The sequence below is a fragment of the Cynoglossus semilaevis genome, chromosome 2 (assembly GCF_000523025.1).
Source record: "Cynoglossus semilaevis isolate Cse_v1.0 chromosome 2, Cse_v1.0, whole genome shotgun sequence".
Classification (NCBI taxonomy): Eukaryota; Metazoa; Chordata; class Actinopteri; order Pleuronectiformes; family Cynoglossidae; genus Cynoglossus; species Cynoglossus semilaevis.
The window spans coordinates 11,127,783-11,146,830 of NC_024308.1; the positions used below are offsets into that span (position 1 = coordinate 11,127,783).

Sequence of the window (19,048 nt, forward strand, 5' to 3'; positions counted from 1 at the left end):
GCTGGAGCCAGAGCTCGAGTCACCAGGAGGATAACCTCACTGACAGAAAATAAAAATGATCAAAAATGAGCATTATAATGGTCTATAAGACATTTGGCCAGTGTCCACTGCTGTATGTGGGCCACATAACGTGTCTGTGTTGCCTGTTTGTGGGCCAGACCGTTTTACCAGCTTTAAAAACATGTTTGGCCGAAACGCTCTCTAAATGACCAGATGGATTTCTCAGATCGTGTCCTCATTTCAGTTACTTCAGTGATTCCCCAACACATTTCTGCAGCGCCCCCTACGGTAGACAGGGCTATTGTATACAGCCTGTACAAGATCCTCTGATAGACTGGAGATCTTCTAACGTTTTTTTCCCTACTGCATACATACTGCAGTTATAATGACACATTGATCAATTGAAATTTTAAAAATGTAATGTTTTTCCCAAACATCCATCTCTGTGTTGTCTTGTATGTACAGAAAATGTCCAGCAGAGGGGGCCAGAGTCCCCTGTTATGGTGGCATGTAGATTTCTGATGGTGACACAAGAGTTATCAAATGATGAGCCATAATAGGATTATTAATCAGGTTTCTGATCTCTACAGTGAGAGTTGAAGATGGAGCTGCTGTGAACGTCACACGGTCACAGGTGGTGGTGGTTGGAGTTCGTGGGTCAGGGGGTGTCCACCTGCGACAGGGCTAAAAAGATCTTTGTATTTATCTTATATTTCTGTTATTAATTTCTTTTTTTTAATTTTAAACTACTTTGTGACTTTTTAAGACATTTCAGTGGGATTTTATTGATTTATTTGTTAAATTGTATGTGATTTTTTTTCTATATTTATTCTATTAAATTAGATGCAGAAGATTGTGTGAATTTTTAAAACTTTCTCCGCATTCCCCAGGTCAAAGTGATATTCATTCTGCTGGAAAAAAAAAAGTCAACTTCCAGTAAGTGATCAGCAAAAAAAAAAAAAAGAAAAATTGCTCAACACTTAAAATAGTTCAAGCACCACCAGGGAGTGTATGAACCCTGGCTATGATTATGCAGCCATGATGTCTGTGAGCTCACGTCATGTCACTCACCATAATTGTTGTTTTGGTTGCTGCCCTGCTGGACCTCTGCGGCGCTGGGAGAATTAAAACGCTCATTTATGTCGGAGCAGAGCGCTCACAGCGACAGCCATTCAAACCGGGCCAGAGGCATTTATCACACAGTCATTACAGTGACCTCCAGCACGGCACCAGAACTATCTTTGTCAGCGGCGGTGTCACACGCAGCGTGGGAAAACACAGCCTTTACATTTGTTATGACATCATGTCGTTTTTACTTCTCCACACAAGAACCAACATTTGGTCTCCTGTCTTTGACAGATGAGCCGGGACACCGACGGGTGACCTACCTGCTGTGAGGCAACGCCACCAACCACTGCAGCACTGTGTGGCCTTCAGCTGAATCTTTAAACGTCGTCATTCGTCTGATCCATATCTCATCATCTGCTGCTGTTGTTCTGGGTCACCGGTGGGGCTCAGGAGTGGGCGGGGCTACACTCTGGACAATTAAAAGTATATTAGCATCATTGTTAGTTTACATCAAATGATGAAGCTGTTTCTACTGCAGTACTACTGCAGTTTTAACAGATTGTTCTGCATACCTGCTCATAGTCTCTCTCCTCTCTCCCCCGTCTTTCCCATTTTTCTCTTCCCTCTGCCGCCTCCCTCGTTTCACAGATACACACTCTGAGTCTGGATCTGCAACAGTCGCCAAAGTGCTGTTCAGGGTCTGATTTGTTTTCTTTTTGTTTTTTGTTCATGTCATTTCAACACAATAATAATAACAATAATAATAATCTATTTATACATTTCTCATATTTGTATCTCTACATTTGGGTTACGCAATATAAAACTGACAAGACCTTTTTAGGGGGCGCTAATGAGTTCAGGAAAAAGATGTAATGGATTACAGAGAATGCTGCTTCTTCACCACAGCTGTTGGTGGATTGTGGAAGAGAAGAAGAACGTGGGCCTCAGTCACACCCCCGCCAGGGTCTGAACTAATGAGCATTTTATCTGCCAGTGATTTCATGGCCTGGGAAGTCATTACACTTTCCATGTTTATCTGGAGCTGGATCTGATTTTTCCAGCAACACCTCCATAGTGTTGACAGACAGGGCAAAAATGCAAACCCAGGAATCTGTGAGAACTTGGTTCCCGTTGGATGTTTGTGCAGCCTCAGCGCTCACAGCCAAGAAAGAGCAGCAATAGCGTGAGCTTTATGTGGTAAAGCCTGAAAGTGGTTCAAACAGAGGGTTTGACAGCTCGTCTGATGCTGTCACTCCCCTCACCCCCACACCTCTCCTTCCCTCCCTCATTTCAACACTGGGTGATTAACAGTTTATAGAACACTCTGACAGTTAATCCAACGATTAAGAAACAGAATCAGAGAAAATAATCTGAATATAGTCCCTTCACCTTATTTAGTCCATGTGATGACGTCAGACTGACCAGTTTGATCACATGACCAAAGGGTCGTCACTTGTACGGATCCCGGAGTTATAGGGTCGGTTCGGCCTTACGTTCGGATTAAGTCGTGAGGCTGATAATTACGTGAACTCCATATTTAGTCAAAGTGAGTCGATACGCTCACCCCGGCCTCTCTGTAACCGTTCAACCTATTAACTCTGCTCCAGGCCCCGCGATAACAACAGCGGAGACCGTGCTCCTTCTGACCGCGGTGGAGAAGCTAGTTAGGCTACTTGGTGTGCTACAGTTAGCCTCTCCGTCTTTTCATTCTTCATTTTCGAGTTTCTTTACACTTCGCAAGCTTTATATGAACGCTCTGAGGCCTCTTTTCTGTTTTTCCAAACTTCCGGTTTTGGTTTTCCGGTGTTTGTAGGTTAGAGAGCGGTTGAAAGAGCGCCACATATAGGCTTGGCATATGTACTACAGGGACCGAAGTCGCATTTAGTGGCTCCGTCTAAAACGTTGAATTTGTGTGCGCCGGTTCTGTGTATATATAGCATGTATATATTTATATGTAGCTACAGCACTGATCAACAGAAAGTGTCCAGACAAGTGACATTAGTATCCAGTTACCTGACCGGAAGTGTTTTTGGAGAACATATTTATATATTATAGATGATATAAATCATTAAACCTAACAGACTCACAGCCACATTTCACACCAAAGCTTGTAGATGTTAGAGGTAAATGAGGTTAAATTAGTTCTGAAAATGTGTATAAGCGGTTGACACACCCCGCTGTGATATAAAAGACTTTTTTAAACTACAACAACCTCCCAGAATGCCTCATATGCAGATGAAAACTCTCGCTGAAACTCTCCGGCATTGGCGCCGATGGTGGCTGCACATGTGGTCATTGCTGCTGACCTTGAGATGGCAGAGCAGAGTTAATTATCTCTCATCCACAGTCCAAGTGAGGCCTCGCATCTGTGTTTATGAGCAGCGTGCAATAATAGTGACTTAATCACACAAACAGTGCAACCTCTCCGTCAACTCGACTTTGCGTGGAAACTCCACATCTCGGGACATTCTTCTGGTTGTTCACCCAAAACCACACACTGTTAACAGCTGTGCAGTATTTCACTCAGACCCAGCTCTCCTCTCTTCTCTTCTCCTCTCCTGTCCCCCCCTCTCAGCCAAGCTCTTTTCCAAAACCACTCATTAATAAAGTATTTGTGATCATGTGGCACTGACAGCGGCACGGAGATGACTGCAGGCGGAGAGGAGGACGGGGGGAGGGAGGGAGGGTGGAAGGGGTGAGAGAGCAGAGCAAGAAGTGCAGAAAGATGGAAAGAGAGAAATGAAAAGAAAGAAGATTAAAAGACAGAGAAAATGTGGATGTTTAAGAGGAGAAGGGTTAAAACACACACACACACACATACACACATGCACGCACTCTCAGACTCCTCACCCCTCCCTCGCTCTCACTGTCTCCTCTGTAATGAGCTCCAGATGTGCCGCTGAGGATGGGGGTGGGTGGGTGAGGGTGATGAAGAGGAGGGGGTGGAGGAAGAGGGAGGAGTGGTGTTGCCTTGTGTTAGTGGGGTGGTCGCGGCGGGGCGTGGGGGGGAAGGGGGGGGGGGGGGGGGGTGGGGGGGTGTGAAGGGTGAAGGGTGGGAGCAGGGTTGAGATCTCCACATCTGGAATCACTTCAGGTCAGTCCAGGCCCTGGCCATGAAAGGTGAGACCGGGTGCCTGGCAGGGGAGATGGCGGGGGCTGGAGGTTGGGGTTGGTGGGGGCAGGACAGGGGTCTGACACTGGACATACCACAGTCAGATCAGGAAAACAGTCTGTGGATGAGCTGCAGGAGGAAACGTCACTTCAAACCTCGGAGTCCAGAAATTTCTGGACATTTGAATAAAATGTGAAAAAATATTATGGACAAAAAAACCCCAGACCTAGAGCTGAGGACAGATCAGCAGTGATAAGAGTCCGCTGAGATTCTTCTGTTTTCTCCGACATTTTCAGGTTTCAAACAGATGTGAAGTTCAGGCTCCACTCAGAAAAAAACACTTCTCAGGTTTCCTTGTTGTTCCTCTTTACAAAATCAGAGGCGGACGTTTTGCAGAACTGTTGTCCTTCTTTATCAAACACTTCAGTGTGAGGAGAATAAATCAACAGCATTTATGGATAAAAAGATTTGTTTTCAATTTAATTCAGAAAGTCTTCAGAAAAAATAAACCAATTGTGTGAGAAGTGGAGATTATTTACCATCGTATTTTCCCACTTCTCTGAAGACACTGTTGACGCACAGGCTCCAAAAATGACTTCAAGTCTTAAAACTGTGTATTTTGAAAAATGGGCTAAAATCACAGAGTTTATTCAGATTATAACAAGGTAAAAATATCTTTACAAAATCAGACCTGACATTATTCATATTGTGTTTGTTGTTGGTTCCTCAACACGCCAGTGGGATTCAAACCGACACCCTATCCTGGAACCACACGGTCGTGGGCTTCCACAGTTCACTCAATCTGTGTGTCAATTTTGTAAAAAAAAATTTAAAAACTGCAAAAATAAGAATAGAAAGTTTGAAGGTCGGGGGTTCGATTCTAGCCCTTTGTTTAGACAGAGCACAGAAAAGACAGCCTCCCTCCAACATGACCCAGATTAATGGACCCGTGATGTGGGTCAACAACAGCAGAACCTGATTGAACCACAGAGGTCAAATCAATGAAGAAGAAGTGGACGTAAATCATAAACACAAAGATCAGATTGAGACGTTTTAGGAAATATTGTTTTCAAACCCTTGTGGGTTTTAATGCTGAATTCACCAGAAAAAGACGACAATTTAAATGTGTGTAAGAAAAAGTCCGACCGTGAATCTGTCTTTTAATATCACAGAGGAAAAGTTCATTTTAGCTTTTCTTTAATGGAGTTTGGTGGTTTTACTCAGGGTTTTTAATAATAACAGTCCCTCAGTAACTGCTCCCTGCCCCGTCCGACCTCAGTCCCTCAGTAACTGCTCCCTGCCCCCTCCGACCCCCCAAACAAAAAAAGAAAAATCAGCTTCAATTTCCTACCACCACACATTTATTGCCCTGCTGCGTGGTGCGAGGACAACTGTGGACATGTGTTTGTTGACGGTGAAGGTTACGGGGGGCCAGGGAGAAGAAACACCTTGTTTGACAGCCGCCGAGTTAAATGAGGCCCCGGGGGCCCCTCCATATTAAGGAGAGGATTTCCCTGCTCATAAATATCCTGTTTTTAAGATGGAAATTTGAAGTTGTGGGTAATCAGGAAAAAAGAAAACACACAAAGCAGGAACAGCTTGAGGTTTCTGTGAAGTCCAATCTGTTCTCGAGCTGTAAATCTCACTTTATGGGCCGTGCATGAGGTCCAGGATCATTTTGCTTTCCAAATGGTCTGAACTATAAACACACTTAGTTCATTTTTTTTTGAAGCAACGCTCGGCCTGACTCTACTGTACGCCTTCATATATTTCCTTTATGATGAGCTGCAAATCTCACAGCCGTAAAGAGTTGGTCTGAGGACACAGATGAAAGAGTGGAGCCCCCCCCAAGACCTGGGTGGGTGGGTGGGGGTGTGGACACTGAGCGATGCACGGCTTCAAATGCTTGAGTTTTGTCTTCTTTATTAATATACAAGGTTTTTATTCTGGTACAGATAAAGGTTATCATAGGTAAAAAGGAGAATCTACTGCTTTTGGTTTTGGAAATACATCAGCTTCTCCTTTATACTGGACTATTACATGAAAATGTGTCAAAATGTTTGCAGGTCAGTGGTATAACATGGAGAAAAATGTAAAAAAAAAAAAAAAAAGCATGATAAACGTCAGTCCTTTGTCAAATTAGGAAGATTTGTGGTGTTTGATCTGATCCACCAACACAGTCAGGGGACAAAGACGTGGTCCACGTGGTCCTCACAGAAGTCTCCAGAAGACTTCTTAGAAAGTGAAGGAAAAGCTCTGAAGTTCAGTCTCAGGCACAAAAATGATCTATGTCTGGCTGCAGCATCTGATTGGCCGATGCTTCTTTGTACAAAAAGTTCAGTGATGCTCAGGTGGAAAAAATAAGGTGGAGACCACCACCACCACCACCACCACTGTCCTGGTGTCCTGGTGTCCACTGTGCACTATTATCAAGACTTCCCCGGAGCAAAGAGGAGGAAAAGTCAGGTGATCCAGGTCGTGTGGTCAAAAGACAGTTGTCCAAGAGATGGTGCTGGACTGTAGGAGCAGAGTGCCCCCCCCCCTCGACCTGGGTCCATCTCCTCCTTCTTCTCCTGCTCTCAGTTGACCGTGGGCACCTGGTTCAAGCTGTACTCCTTGGCTTTGAGCCGCAGGTTTGCGATGCTGTTGGCCATGTTCATTCCTTGGGACGTGTTGGTGTTGGAGCAGGTGGGAGGGTAGGTCGCCATGGCGCTGGGAGACGAGAGGGGAGGAGGCAGTTAGAGAGACTGAAGGTGAGTGGAAATGCAGAAGAAGCTGGAGCAAAAAGGGTCAAAGGTCACATGAAAACATCCAAATTGAAACATTGAAAACCTTCAGACACCAAACGTTATCAGTTTTACAGTACAGTTCTACTTCACAGTACTGCCTTCAGGAACACTGCTGACTTTGGTCAGAGTTCTAAATGTTAAAGCTGCATTGTCAAGCACAGGTAAGAATCGGTGCGACACGGAACTAATTCAGGAACAGCCTGTGGGCGGGGCTTTAAAAAATTAACTTCACTCAAAAAGAGTTAATGAAAAAATAAAAGAAAGTTGTTTAGTTAGAGACTTGTCTCTGAGACAACAGTAACGTCTCAGGGCCCTCTGTCCTCTCGTCAGGTCAAAGGTCAAATCTCTTATTGACCTGTCGTTGACTAAAGTTGACTGGAACCTGATCAACTCTAGGACTAGTTCATCCAGAACCAGCTGTTGATCGCAGATCCCAGTCTGATCCCAGGTTCTTCTCAGAGCGCCCTGTAGACCTGGAGGGTATTAAACCCTGTTGAAGCTCAGCTTCAGTGGGATAGCACTAAAACATAGTTTTGGGGGTTGATGCTGATGAAATAACAGTTACTTCCAGTGAAGCTGGACAGTAGTTAACTTGGTGATGAACAACTTCTACACCTGTTGATATACTTGAGAGAACAGTTCTAGAATGTTCCTCCTTCTCATTTCTATCACCTTCCTGTTACCAGGTCTAGTTGTTTGTTTGTTGAGGTTTGAAACCCGGGGTTTAGAATGTTCTCTGCCTGTTTGACCTGTTGACCCCTGACCATGAACGAAGGTTAAATATTCTGTGAACTCTGCTCCTTCAAACACATTAGTAGACATTAGTTGGTGTGTAGTAAAGTGAAAGCGTACTTGTTCTCTGTGGGCAGCATTTTCTGTGGCACTCTCACCGGCCCCCCCTCCGGCATGGGATACCAGCTTTAGGATAATATATACAGTCAAGTGTTAGCAGCACATACTGGTGAATGAATTCTGCTTCAGAAAAATAAAATGTTCCCCTTCTACTCCTCCCCTTCCTCCTTCCCCATATCTAACACCGCTGCTGCACAGAACCGGACTGTGATCCTGAGCTGTGGCCGCAGGGCTGGACTTTTTATACTCCAGTCTCATAACTGGAGGATTTACTGTAAATCATGACCAATGTAACCAGAGTCACAAAAAATGTTGCCCAGCTCCTTCCTGCCCCACTGTCTCCCTGTCTGCCCTCCGCCTTCATCTGGTGTAGCGTAGCATGGGGGCTTTCAGGGGTCACACTGGATTTAATACGGTTTGTTTTCACATTATCACCTTGTCAGCAGGGTCACATGATCTGTCCAGCACCCGTCACGCTGACACAGGACGGTGACGGTGAGGGAGAAAAACCAGGAATGGTGTTTTGATTTGATGCAATTAGCAAGTGAAACAGGAGAGTGATGTTTACGTGACGGAGAACAAGGAGCAGAGTGAAGAGACATGAAAGTGAAAAGGCAAAGTACCAGCACAAAAGTCATGGAAAAAAGTACTGCAGTCACTCCTTACTGCAGTATTTACACAGCTGCCAAACTAAAGCGGGGGTAGGAAAGATTCTGGAATAAAGTTCATGCTTTTATCAAATACTTCATAACAGCAAAATTAGGCACGTGTCCCATATTGGGCCAAGGAATATGGGCCATATGTGGCCTACATCTGGTATCTAAAATATGGGCCACATCTCAACCAGACCTAAACCAAGACCCCCCCAAGCCGCCCAGTTTCCACATTGCAGATCGAATCACATAACCCACAAAGTATCAAACACCAGGCCTGTGACAGCCCACTGCTGGTACGAGGTCTATGAGCAGGACAGGGCACAGGTCAACAACACTGGCACCACTCCAGCCCTGTAGTGGGTAACACAAAGTTATACGTGAAAATGAAGTTTGAATTGAAATTCATTTGCTCTGCAGCTGTGCACCCCCTAGGGGGAAGTCACTGCATTTGCACTCCTCCTTGACTCCTGTGCCTTTTCACATGTGTTGTCTCATCGTTGCCTTTCAGCCAATCAACAAGTGACGTAAGTGACGTGGCAACACACAACAACCAACATAAGTAATGCATAAGATAAATTTAATTTAGCGTTTAATATGAAGAAACCTGATGACTCCAGATCTGGACCAGTCCAGAACTGAACTTTTCTGTGGTCCATTCAGGAGTTCTTCTATGACTCTATAAAAAGAACAGAAACACCAGAAAACTCTGACTCTCTGTGTTTTTTCTGGTTCCACACCTTGTACAACAACAATAGTCCACTTCACTTGACCTTTGACCTGGGAGTCCTGCACTGAAGCCTGCAGTGACTCTAAGTCCAGGTGGATCAGAGGAGATGAAGGAGCTCAGCTCAGGTATGTGCAGGTAGAAGGTGGACAGGAAATGAAAGTACCAGGGTCAGACTGAGGGCGAACAAGCACCAGTTTCACTTCTGCACTTTCATGTTGGACTTCAACCTCACACCATTTAACTCCCCTCCCTGGCCTGTAGGTGGTGAAGAAAGTAATAGACAGAAACCCCAGCTGTGGCTCATTTTATAGGCTGCAGTCATTAGTGCACAGCCTTCACTGTCTACATGGGCTCCATCACACCCAGTCCATCCCAGCAGAAATTCAAAAACTCTAGAAATGTTCCTACTTTATGTCTTTAGCCACAGCCACAACCAGACTTAAAACATAACTTTTGTTTTTTCAAAACTATTACTCAATTGAAGTTTCATGGGTTTGGGACTCACCTATAGGGGGCAGCGCTGCCCCAGGACAGATAGTCATTAGGGCGAGGCGCAGGACGAGGTACGATTGGCTGCTCTACGGCCGTCACGTCTCCTGAGTAAGATTTGAGGAGCGAAGCGTTCTTGCTGGCTAGCATGGCTCGTTCATTTCTACGGAACTTAGCTCTTCTGTTCTGGAACCAAACCTGGAAACAAGAGAAGAAGAAGACGACAACACAATGTCATTTCCTCTAGCTTTGGGGCGAGACTTGCTAATCTTAATTAGTGTTACCCTGCTGTACTGCACAGTTATACTGTTCACTTTGTGTTAGCTTCTTAGAACTTTTCATGTCCGTTGGAATTGAAGCTACTGTTCAGTTGTTGGGAGGAAACTGTCTAACTGCCCTCTACTGGAGTACACAGGAACTACTACACACAACATAAAGTTCAACTTAAACACAGTTCAAACCTTGAAGCTTGTCTGCTAACGCCAAAAAATGTAAGACCCCAAAACCCTGATTGTTTCTGTGTTGTTGACTAATTCTTTACCAAACATCATCAGTCCCTTCATTCTTGGGAACTTCACCCCCACCCTCTCCTTCCTCTTGGGGTGGGGTGAGGGGGCTGGTGGGGGGTTGCTGATGTTGTTCCTTATTGTGGTGAAATCAAATCCATTATTAGAAGCTGTGAGCGCTCAGAGGGTCTGGCTGTCCGCTGACGCGGGGCCTCAGGAATGGGCCGCGAGTCTCTTTTATCAAAGGCGCTCTGCTTCACATTAATCACAGATGTGCTGCTCCTCAGCCTCCATCGGTACCATTTCCTCTGCTCTGCTCTCACGCTGCCCACAGAGCAAATACTGAGGCTGTGTTGATTAAAGGGAACCAAGGCAGATCCAGCACCGATGATGATGATGCGTTCACTGTCACCCACAGAAAATACACTCAATGGGTTCTGAGACTTTTTCATTTGTTCCCAGAACCATTTCACTGTTCAAGTAAAACTTTGTTCCACAGTGAATCCTGAAACTGTTTTTTTCTTTTCTTGTGGACACACTGTCTTCAGAACCTGGAACTGTTGGCAGCTGCCAACATCAAAAACCTTCTCTGGGACTTTACCAAACACACTTCCTACTTCAGTAGTTTAACCAGGAACCAGTGATACCATAGTATCAGAAACTATGTGCACTACATTTAAATGATCAGTACAGACAACGAGAACAAGAACCAAGAATGTACATCAACCACCAAAAGTAACAGCAACTTCAAGATCGACTTTTTTAAGTTACGAGTCACTAAGTCACAAAATTTACCTTGAGATACGAGGAAACATCTAGTTACCAGTGCTCAACCCAGCTCCGTTTTTCCACTCCACACTGTGGCGCTGTCTCCCTCATTGTCCCTCTCTGGGTTATTCTTCCCCATTTTTATAAAAACAATATAAAATATTTTCTTAATTATTATTTTATATTATCATTATATTTGTTTATATCTATGTTTTTGATGTTTAGATGGGGTTAATTTAATTAATTAATAGTATATTTTGGGGGGTTGAAAAATTAATTGGTTTTTAGTTATTTCTAGTGGGGAAAATGCAATCTAGATACAAGTGCTGTTGTAGAACCGATTCAACTCAATATCTCAATTCTATGTTTTTGATGTTTAGATGGGGTTCCGATTCAACCGATTCAACTCAATATCTCTAACACTAAAGATGTCACGTCTTATTGGTACTGACTGTCCGTGTTTGGTCTCACAGGAAGTCCACATGGAGACCTGCTCCTGGTCTAATGTTATAATACATCTCATATCTGATGCCTTTTTGACTGACAGGGTTGGAGTTCCAGTGACAACACTGTCGTCATATTCAGCTGCTGATCTTCCTGCAGCCTCTCTCTCTCGCCCCCTCTCTCGCCCTCTCACAGCCACACTCTGGCTTGTTTATCGCAGATCTCCAAACCACTGAGGAAATTAGACGTCATTACGTCCACTTTACTGATCAGATCCAATCCACTTCTCCACAGGGACGCCACACAACTGATCCAGGCCCCTCAGCTGTACCAGGAACCATGTGAAGGACAGAGGAAGTGGGTCACGTGCTGTCGGCCTCTTATCACTCAGAGCATTAATATGAAGAGTAAACACAGTCACAACCACTGATGCTACCATTTAGAACAAAGGCAAACATGTGACGGAGAGCCGGTCTCTGACCCTCCTCAGACTTGGTCTCAGACTTGGTCTCAGACCTGGTCTCAGACTTGGTCTCAGACCTGGTCTCAGACTGGCCCAGTCCTGTCTATTTCTAACGGAGGACGGTCTGAACTTCAGAGATGGGCTGGAGGAGACGTAGAGTCCCACAGGTCAGGTTTTAAATCACGACCCAATTCTAAGGACTTGATTCTAAGGACTTAGTAACAAACTGTGATCTGGACCCTTGAACAGAACTGCAGTAGTATCTGGTGTGTGTACTGCTAACAAACATCAGAACCTTCTGGACCGTAAAGGTTCTCTTCCCACTAAGGAACCCTGGCTCTGTTGCGGGTCTGATACCTGGACTCTGGCCTCAGTCAGGTTGACCCGGCGGGCCAGGTCCTCCCTGACGAAGGCGTCGGGGTAGTGTGTCCTCTCAAAGACTCTCTCCAGGGCCTGGAGCTGGCTGCTGTTGAAGGTGGTTCTGTTCCTGCGCTGCTTCCTCTTCTTCTTCTCCTCTGTGTTCATCTGTTCATCTGCAGGGGGAGGAGAGGGAGGGAGGGGAGATGAGACAGAGGGAGAGGGAGAGAGCGTGAGTCACCCACCAAACCTTTACATCAAACACCATCACTGAGGGTTGTCGGTTCATAACCCAGCCCCATGTCAGAGATGCCAGGGTTCTGTAGAACAAAACCAGACTGGGCTTTTGTTCATTTTTTAAAGAAGTGCAGTAATACGGGGTAGAGGGGTGGTGTGGGTGGGTGGGTGGGGGACTCTGCTGCTGCTGATTGGTTGAAACTCTCTGTGGTCTGAACACTGTTGAAAACATTTGTTTATTTGTAGCTTTTTTTACAAACAGGGAAGAGAATGAAGAAGTTGAACATCACAGTGTTCTAAGGGCCTGAAGCTACAGTGTGTGTGTGTGTGTGTGTGTGTGTGTGAGAGAGAGAGAGAGAGAGAGAGAGAGAAAGAGAGAGAGAGAGAAACTGTTTCTCTGTGGCAACTAGTGAAGCCACAAACTAACACTTTCACAGGGAAAAACATACTGAGCTCATCCCAGTTCACTGCTAATTAAACACACACACACACACACACACTGCAGTAACATCATCCATTTTACTCCCAGAAAAAAACTGCTTCAAACTTTAAACGTTGTTGTTGTAGATTTTTTGTTTTGTTTTTCCTAAAAACAAACATTCTTCTTCTTTTTTTATTGTTTTTAAAAATATTTTTTACCAAATTCAACAACATCTTCCATGACCTAACTCACCGGGTTAACCGCACCATTAAATCATTAAAGAGAATTTATTTTAATAAAGAATTTTAAAATAAACCCAACAAACAGCGGTGGAGAGAAATTCACTTCAAACTTAATCTAAACATTTAATTAACGATCAGTTCAACAGAATATTTTTCAGGGATGAATTTAGAAACATGACTTTGTTAGAATTAACTGTAACTTTAAAAAAGAATGAACCCAGTTCAGTTCAAAGCCAGAGTAGAACTGTGGACTGTTGTCATGTGACCTCTGACCTCCAACACTCAGAATCTCAGTGTTTTTGTTGAATTTGAATCTTTTTTTTCTGCTTCATTTTTTCATCAGCTCTGATGTTCTTGGACCCGGTTCTGTTTCTGATGCAACCGACCACAGCGGTCCAGGACCACGAGGTCTGACTGGACTCAGAGGTTTAGGTTTATGTCACTCTCAGGGTCACATTAACACACAGCTGGAATCGAACGCCCTGACTGACTGCACCCACTGACCCGCCGCCGACCTGATCAACTGGCGGAGTAAATAAAGTTAGTACTGATATTTATCCTGGTAAATATTGGTGATCATTTTATTACAATTAAAGCTGACAAATAATAATTAACAGTAATTATCTCACTGTGAATATGGCTTTGTGTAAAACATGGACTGAACTGAACTGAACTGACCGCCGCTGACTTCCTGTCCTGAACCCAACTCATCACTGTTGATCCAAACCCGGTCCATAAACAACAACTCACCTCATATTTTTAATGTTGATAATAATGAGACGATGATATTTTCTGTGTTGAAAATAATAAAAAAAACAACATCAGTAAAATGTTTTCTCTCTCTTTTTAAAAAGTAAATATTTCTGACGTGTGACAGTAAAACACAGAGGAGCCTGTACGACAACAGTACCAAGGAACATTTAGAACGTTGTTTTTTAGACTGTTGTTTCTATATTTTATAATATTTGACTTTTAGACACAGAATTAAACAGTTTGTTTAAACAGTCTTTATATATATATTTTTTACAAATACTTCCTTAAATTTACATTATATATACAATATACATATATATATATATATACACACACACACATATATATATATATATTTTAATAAATCTTTTTTTCCTTTTTTTGCCTAAAAACGAACTAAAATGTATCTTAAACCTTCAGGGTGAAATATTGAAACCGTGAGAGTTTGACTGGATAAAACTCTGTGAAGTCTTGAAATTCACTGCGCTCAGAAAAACATTTTTGAAAAAGTAAGAAGGAACTGATTTTTCTTTTTAAGTTTGATTTAGTTTTCAATCGTCATCAATGAACACGTCACGTTAACGTCAAAAAATCAGACTCAGCGGAGACACGAGCAGAATCAGAGAAATAATTTAAAAAACCCAAAATACTTAAATAAAAAGAACGATGATAAACATGTTTAGTTTTTTATAAATGTTCTTAATTTTTCCCGCCACGGTTATGATTATGGTGTATTAGTTTGAGTTATTCTGGTTATTGTGATTTATTTTACAGTCGTGTTCCTCAAACTGTGGTTCCGGCTGAGACATTTTCCTCCGTGAATCTAAGAATCTAATGTTTTCTAATAAAACTGGTGAATTTAATAAAACTTCTTCCCTCACCGAGGCCTTCAGTGACTGGAGTTTAATCTCAGATTAAAGTTTAAAATGTTTCTGTTCTGATTGAGTCAAACGAGATCACGTGACCGCGGCAGAAAACACCGCAGGACAAACAAATGAAAATAAATAAAAATAAGTTCAAATAAACACATTTTCCGTCTGCGTTCAATTTAAAGAACCTTTTAAATTTGTTTTATTTTTAAATAAATAAATGAAGGAATTGTTTCACATTTCATGAACATTTATGTTCTCTTTGTTTTTATTATTATTTCCGCATTTTTACAGACTAATTTAGAACCTTCGATTTAAACTTCACGTCAGAAAATATATAAAAACATCCTTCACTTTTCTTCTCAACAGAAGATGTAAAGGATAAAAATATAAATATGGAAAGGAAAATAAAAAACAACTGTTGTAACAGTTGTTGTTAGAATCGATCTTTTAGTTGTTGTTTGAAATATATATATACATTTCTACGTTTAACGCAAAAAAAAAGAAGTGAAGTTTTAATGAAAATATTTGATGTTACTTTGCTTATTATCCAGTTCGTCTGTTTCTACAGGTAATTGGAGGAAATTTCTGGGTTTTTTTTCTTTTTCTGTTCGTAAACTGACTCCAGAGTTTGTGGCCGAGCTCGGGGCTTCAAAGGCGGACAACCTGCTCTCAGAGAGGCCGCTGAAGAACCGCGATCTCTCTCTCTAATTAACATGGAACTCGCAGCAACTCCCGCTTTTAACGTCGGCGAAAACGCGTAAAAAGTATCGATTTTTACGCACCACAGAGTCTCCTTCCTCCTTCTCCTCCTCCTCCTCCTCCCCCACTCTCAGACTCATTTGTTGATCTTGACAGAAACGTTATAGGCTCTAATGAGTGTTATTGTTATTTTTTAAAAATGCTCTAAAATCTGCTGTGAGGAGGAAAAGGAGGAGGAGGAGGAGGAGGAGGAGGTGTCCAGGTCAGCTCGTTAATCTGCTCCGGTTTCCTCCTGTCAAACACTCTCAGGAGGACCTGGAGCTCCATCTGTCTCCGTGACACAACTGAAGAGGAGAAACACTGGAGGAGCAGAGAGGAGCAGAGAGGAGCAGAGAGGAGCAGAGAGGAGCAGAGAGGAGCAGAGAGGAGAGTTCTGACGGGGAACGGCCTGGTCACTGAGAACCGTTCTTACTGTATTCATTTATTGATTTATTCAAATAATCTATTCAGAGTTGAAGGTGTTGAAAACGAACGGTTGAAGATTTTCAGTCTAAAATATAAAATCATCAAAAGTTCAGACTCAAATGAATTTGAATCTTTTTTCCGACTTTCTGAACATCTGTAGAATTAAAACAACATCTAAACGAAAACGTTCATTTTTTGTTTCTTGTTTGGATGAAACAGTTAAATAATAATAAATAAATAAAAAGTAATAAAAACATTATTCACACAGACTTCGGTCACGTGTGAGTGGGTGACGCCTTCACTGACCGGGACAAACCAGAGTTCATCTTCATCTCGCAGCTGTTCGAAAAATTGATAAAACGAAAGATTTAATTTTCTGTTTTTTTTTTACAATGACATCATTTGTGTTTGTTTACACCGCTGTCAAATTAAAATCTATCAAATTAAAATAAATAATTTTTAGACGTTGTTTTGAGTTGAGATTTATTTTGTCTTATTTTGATAAAATTATAATAATCTACAAATGAATTTTTACATTTTTCTAATTTGATTTTTTATATTTATTTTAATTACATTTATTTATTATTTCATTCATACTATTTTGGATTTTTTCTTGTCTGTTTCTTGTGCATTTTTTAAATGCACAATAACGGAATGATGATATTTTATAATAACGGAATGATATTTTTCTTTTTTGTTTCTCTAATATTTTTTTTAGCTCAGCTTCAGATTCAGAATTTAAAATATATCTTTCACACACGTTACATTTTCACCAGTGATTTTTTTCATACGACTTAGAAAACCACAGCAGTGGTCACCATGGTGAGGTTTTATTATTATTATTATTATTTCCTTCCTTACGCAAATCAACCCAGAAACTTCAGGCTTCAATATAAACAAGAGCCCAGAAATATAAAACTATCAGAATATATTTTTAATTAGCTTCCTGTAAATTCTGTTTTTTCTAAAATATATATAAAATGTAACAACAAAAACCCAAACAAACAGCGACCAGATGAAAACAGAAGCCACCGCTGAATGTCTTTGAACGACAGTGTTTTACGACTTTTTAAGACTGTGATTAAAGCGATCACAGGTGGAGACCTGTCACTGCACTCACTACTACAGCAAATAACGATTTACTGTAGTTTTTAAAACTTTAATTACTGCAGTTTCATGATGGGCTCAGGTCAGTGATCAACAGTTAAGGACTACAGCCAGTGGAGTTACTCTTCAGTTGCTGCACCTACACCTCTAACACCCCAACACCCCCCACAGCACCTACACCCCCAGCTCCCCCCACAGGCCCCTGCTTCATCTCTGTGTTCACTCACTCTCCTGCTGGGTCGTGTCGCTCCCGCTGGTCAGACCCGGAGACTCCAGCATATTCCTGCCCGCCTCTCCGACGCTCTCGTCGGCCTGGTTGCCCACCATTTCCCCGGCCTCTTCCAGATCCAGCAGGTGGCTGACGGAGAAGTTCTTCTTGGCCTGCAGGTTGTCCAGGTTCGACGTGATCGGACTCTCCAGGCGGTTAGATAACGTCGCTTGTCTGTCCATTACATGCGCATAGCTAGAAGTCATGACGCAATCGGGCAACAGCGGGGGAGAAAGTGGGTGAGAGAAGAGAAGGAGTAGAAGAAGGAGGTTGAAGGAGGAGGAGAGGGTCCAGTAGATCCTCACATACAGAAACGCACTGGCGGCAGCGCGTCCGTGGAGTAGCCGCTGGACCGAGCACTGCCTGGGTCTGTTCAAATCCCAAAGTCAACCCGGGGTGTGGAGGTGTGGTGGAGGTGGAGGAGACAACGAACCAAACTCCGACTGATAAAGTTTTCTCCTCTCCTGCTGCTCCCGAAAAAACTCCCCTCTACAACCAATCCATGCAGCGGGAGCGGGAAGAAACTGGAGACGGAAGTTCTTCTTCGGTTCTTTTCTTTTCTTTTCTTTCCTCCTGCGGCCCGGAGAGACAGAGAAGAAGAAACGTTCTTCAGTCTCTGATGGACAGTCACATGTGATCAGGAAGAACTGCTGCTGCTCCTGCTGCTGCTGATGGTGGAGGTGGAGGAGGAGGTAAAGGAGGAGGTGATGGAGATGACGACCAGATGCCTGGAGCTCCTTGTGCCGTGTGTGCGCAAAACTGCTCAGCTGCAACTATGCGCAAAGGAGGGAGGAGGTTAGTGCCGCACCCCCAACCTCCCTCTCTCTCGCTCGCTCTCTTCCCCTCCCTCCCCGCCGCGGGGGGGCGCGCCCCCCCCCCCCCCCCCTCTCACGCTCGCTCTCTTCCCCTCCCTCCCTCCCGAGGGGGGGCGCGCCCCCCCCCCCCCCCCCCTCTCACGCTCGCTCTCTTCCCCTCCCTCCCCGCCGCGGGGGGGCGCGCCCCCCCCCCCCCCCCCTCTCACGCTCGCTCTCTTCCCCTCCCTCCCCGCCGCGGGGGGGCGCGCCCCCCCTCGGGAGGGAGGGAGGGGAAGAGAGCGAGCGTGAGAGGGGGGGGGGGGGGGGGCGCGCCCCCCCCCCCCCCCCCCTCTCACGCTCGCTCTCTTCCCCTCCCTCCCTGCCGGGGGCGGGCCCGCCCCCGGCAGGGAGGGAGGGGAAGAGAGCGAGCGTGAGAGGGGGGGGGGGGGGGGGGCGCGCCCCCCCCCCCCCCCCCCTCTCACGCTCGCTCTCTTCCCCTCCCTCCCCGCCGCGGGGGGGCGCGCCCCCCCCCCCCCCCCCTCTCACGCTCGCTCTCTTCCCCTCCCTCCCTGCAGAGGGCGGACTCGCACCCTCTGCTCCCATAATTACGTGGCAGCGCCTGGATGCTGTTCGGCCCTGGTTCAGGACCGTCACCGTGGACCACGAAGGAACTGCATGAAAACAATAACAAACTGAGGAGTCACGTGACGAGCAGCACAGGGTGGAGGGTGTCCATTGTCCCTGCCTTACAGCAACACGGTCAATGTTCAATCCCAAACTGCTGCTCGGTGTGTATGGAGTTTTCCTGTTCTCCCTGTGTGTACGGCTGTTGTGACACTGTAACAGAGTATTTTTCTGTTATCGTCTCAAGTTAGGAAGTACTACTTGTACTTCTGACCCTGTTGACATGACAACGGTATGACTGAAGTTCAGAAGAAGACGGAGTGTTTGGGTGGAGG

General features: G+C 44.3%; 2 protein-coding genes across 5 annotated transcripts in view; both read right to left on the reverse strand.

Annotated features, from left to right (window-relative positions):
- Window positions 1–2,862, reverse strand: part of pde4dip (phosphodiesterase 4D interacting protein) — a 59,511-nt gene extending 56,649 nt beyond the window's left edge. For all 3 annotated transcript variants that reach the window (XM_025054207.1, XM_025054209.1, XM_025054208.1), the window contains exons 1-3: window positions 2,458–2,862; window positions 1,641–1,737; window positions 1,389–1,537 (exon numbers count right to left, since the gene is read on the reverse strand). The gene's annotated coding sequence lies outside the window, so the exon portion shown is untranslated. The remainder of the gene's footprint in view (window positions 1–1,388; window positions 1,538–1,640; window positions 1,738–2,457) is intronic.
- A 1,275-nt stretch (window positions 2,863–4,137) lies between these two features.
- prrx1b (paired related homeobox 1b) lies at window positions 4,138–18,133 on the reverse strand. Of its 2 annotated transcripts, XM_008338158.3 has the most exons (6): window positions 17,255–18,133; window positions 12,232–12,407; window positions 9,710–9,891; window positions 7,822–7,887; window positions 5,492–6,892; window positions 4,138–5,454 (listed from the first exon to the last, which is right to left on the reverse strand). In XM_008338158.3, exons 1-5 carry the CDS (start codon window positions 17,499–17,501, stop codon window positions 6,760–6,762), a joined length of 804 nt encoding a protein of 267 aa, XP_008336380.1. In that variant the 5' UTR covers window positions 17,502–18,133; the 3' UTR covers window positions 4,138–5,454; window positions 5,492–6,759. The 2 variants fall into 2 exon arrangements, with proteins under 2 accessions (XP_008336380.1, XP_008336387.1); XM_008338165.3 differs by lacking the exon at window positions 7,822–7,887.
- Between the last annotated feature and the right edge of the window lie 915 nt (window positions 18,134–19,048).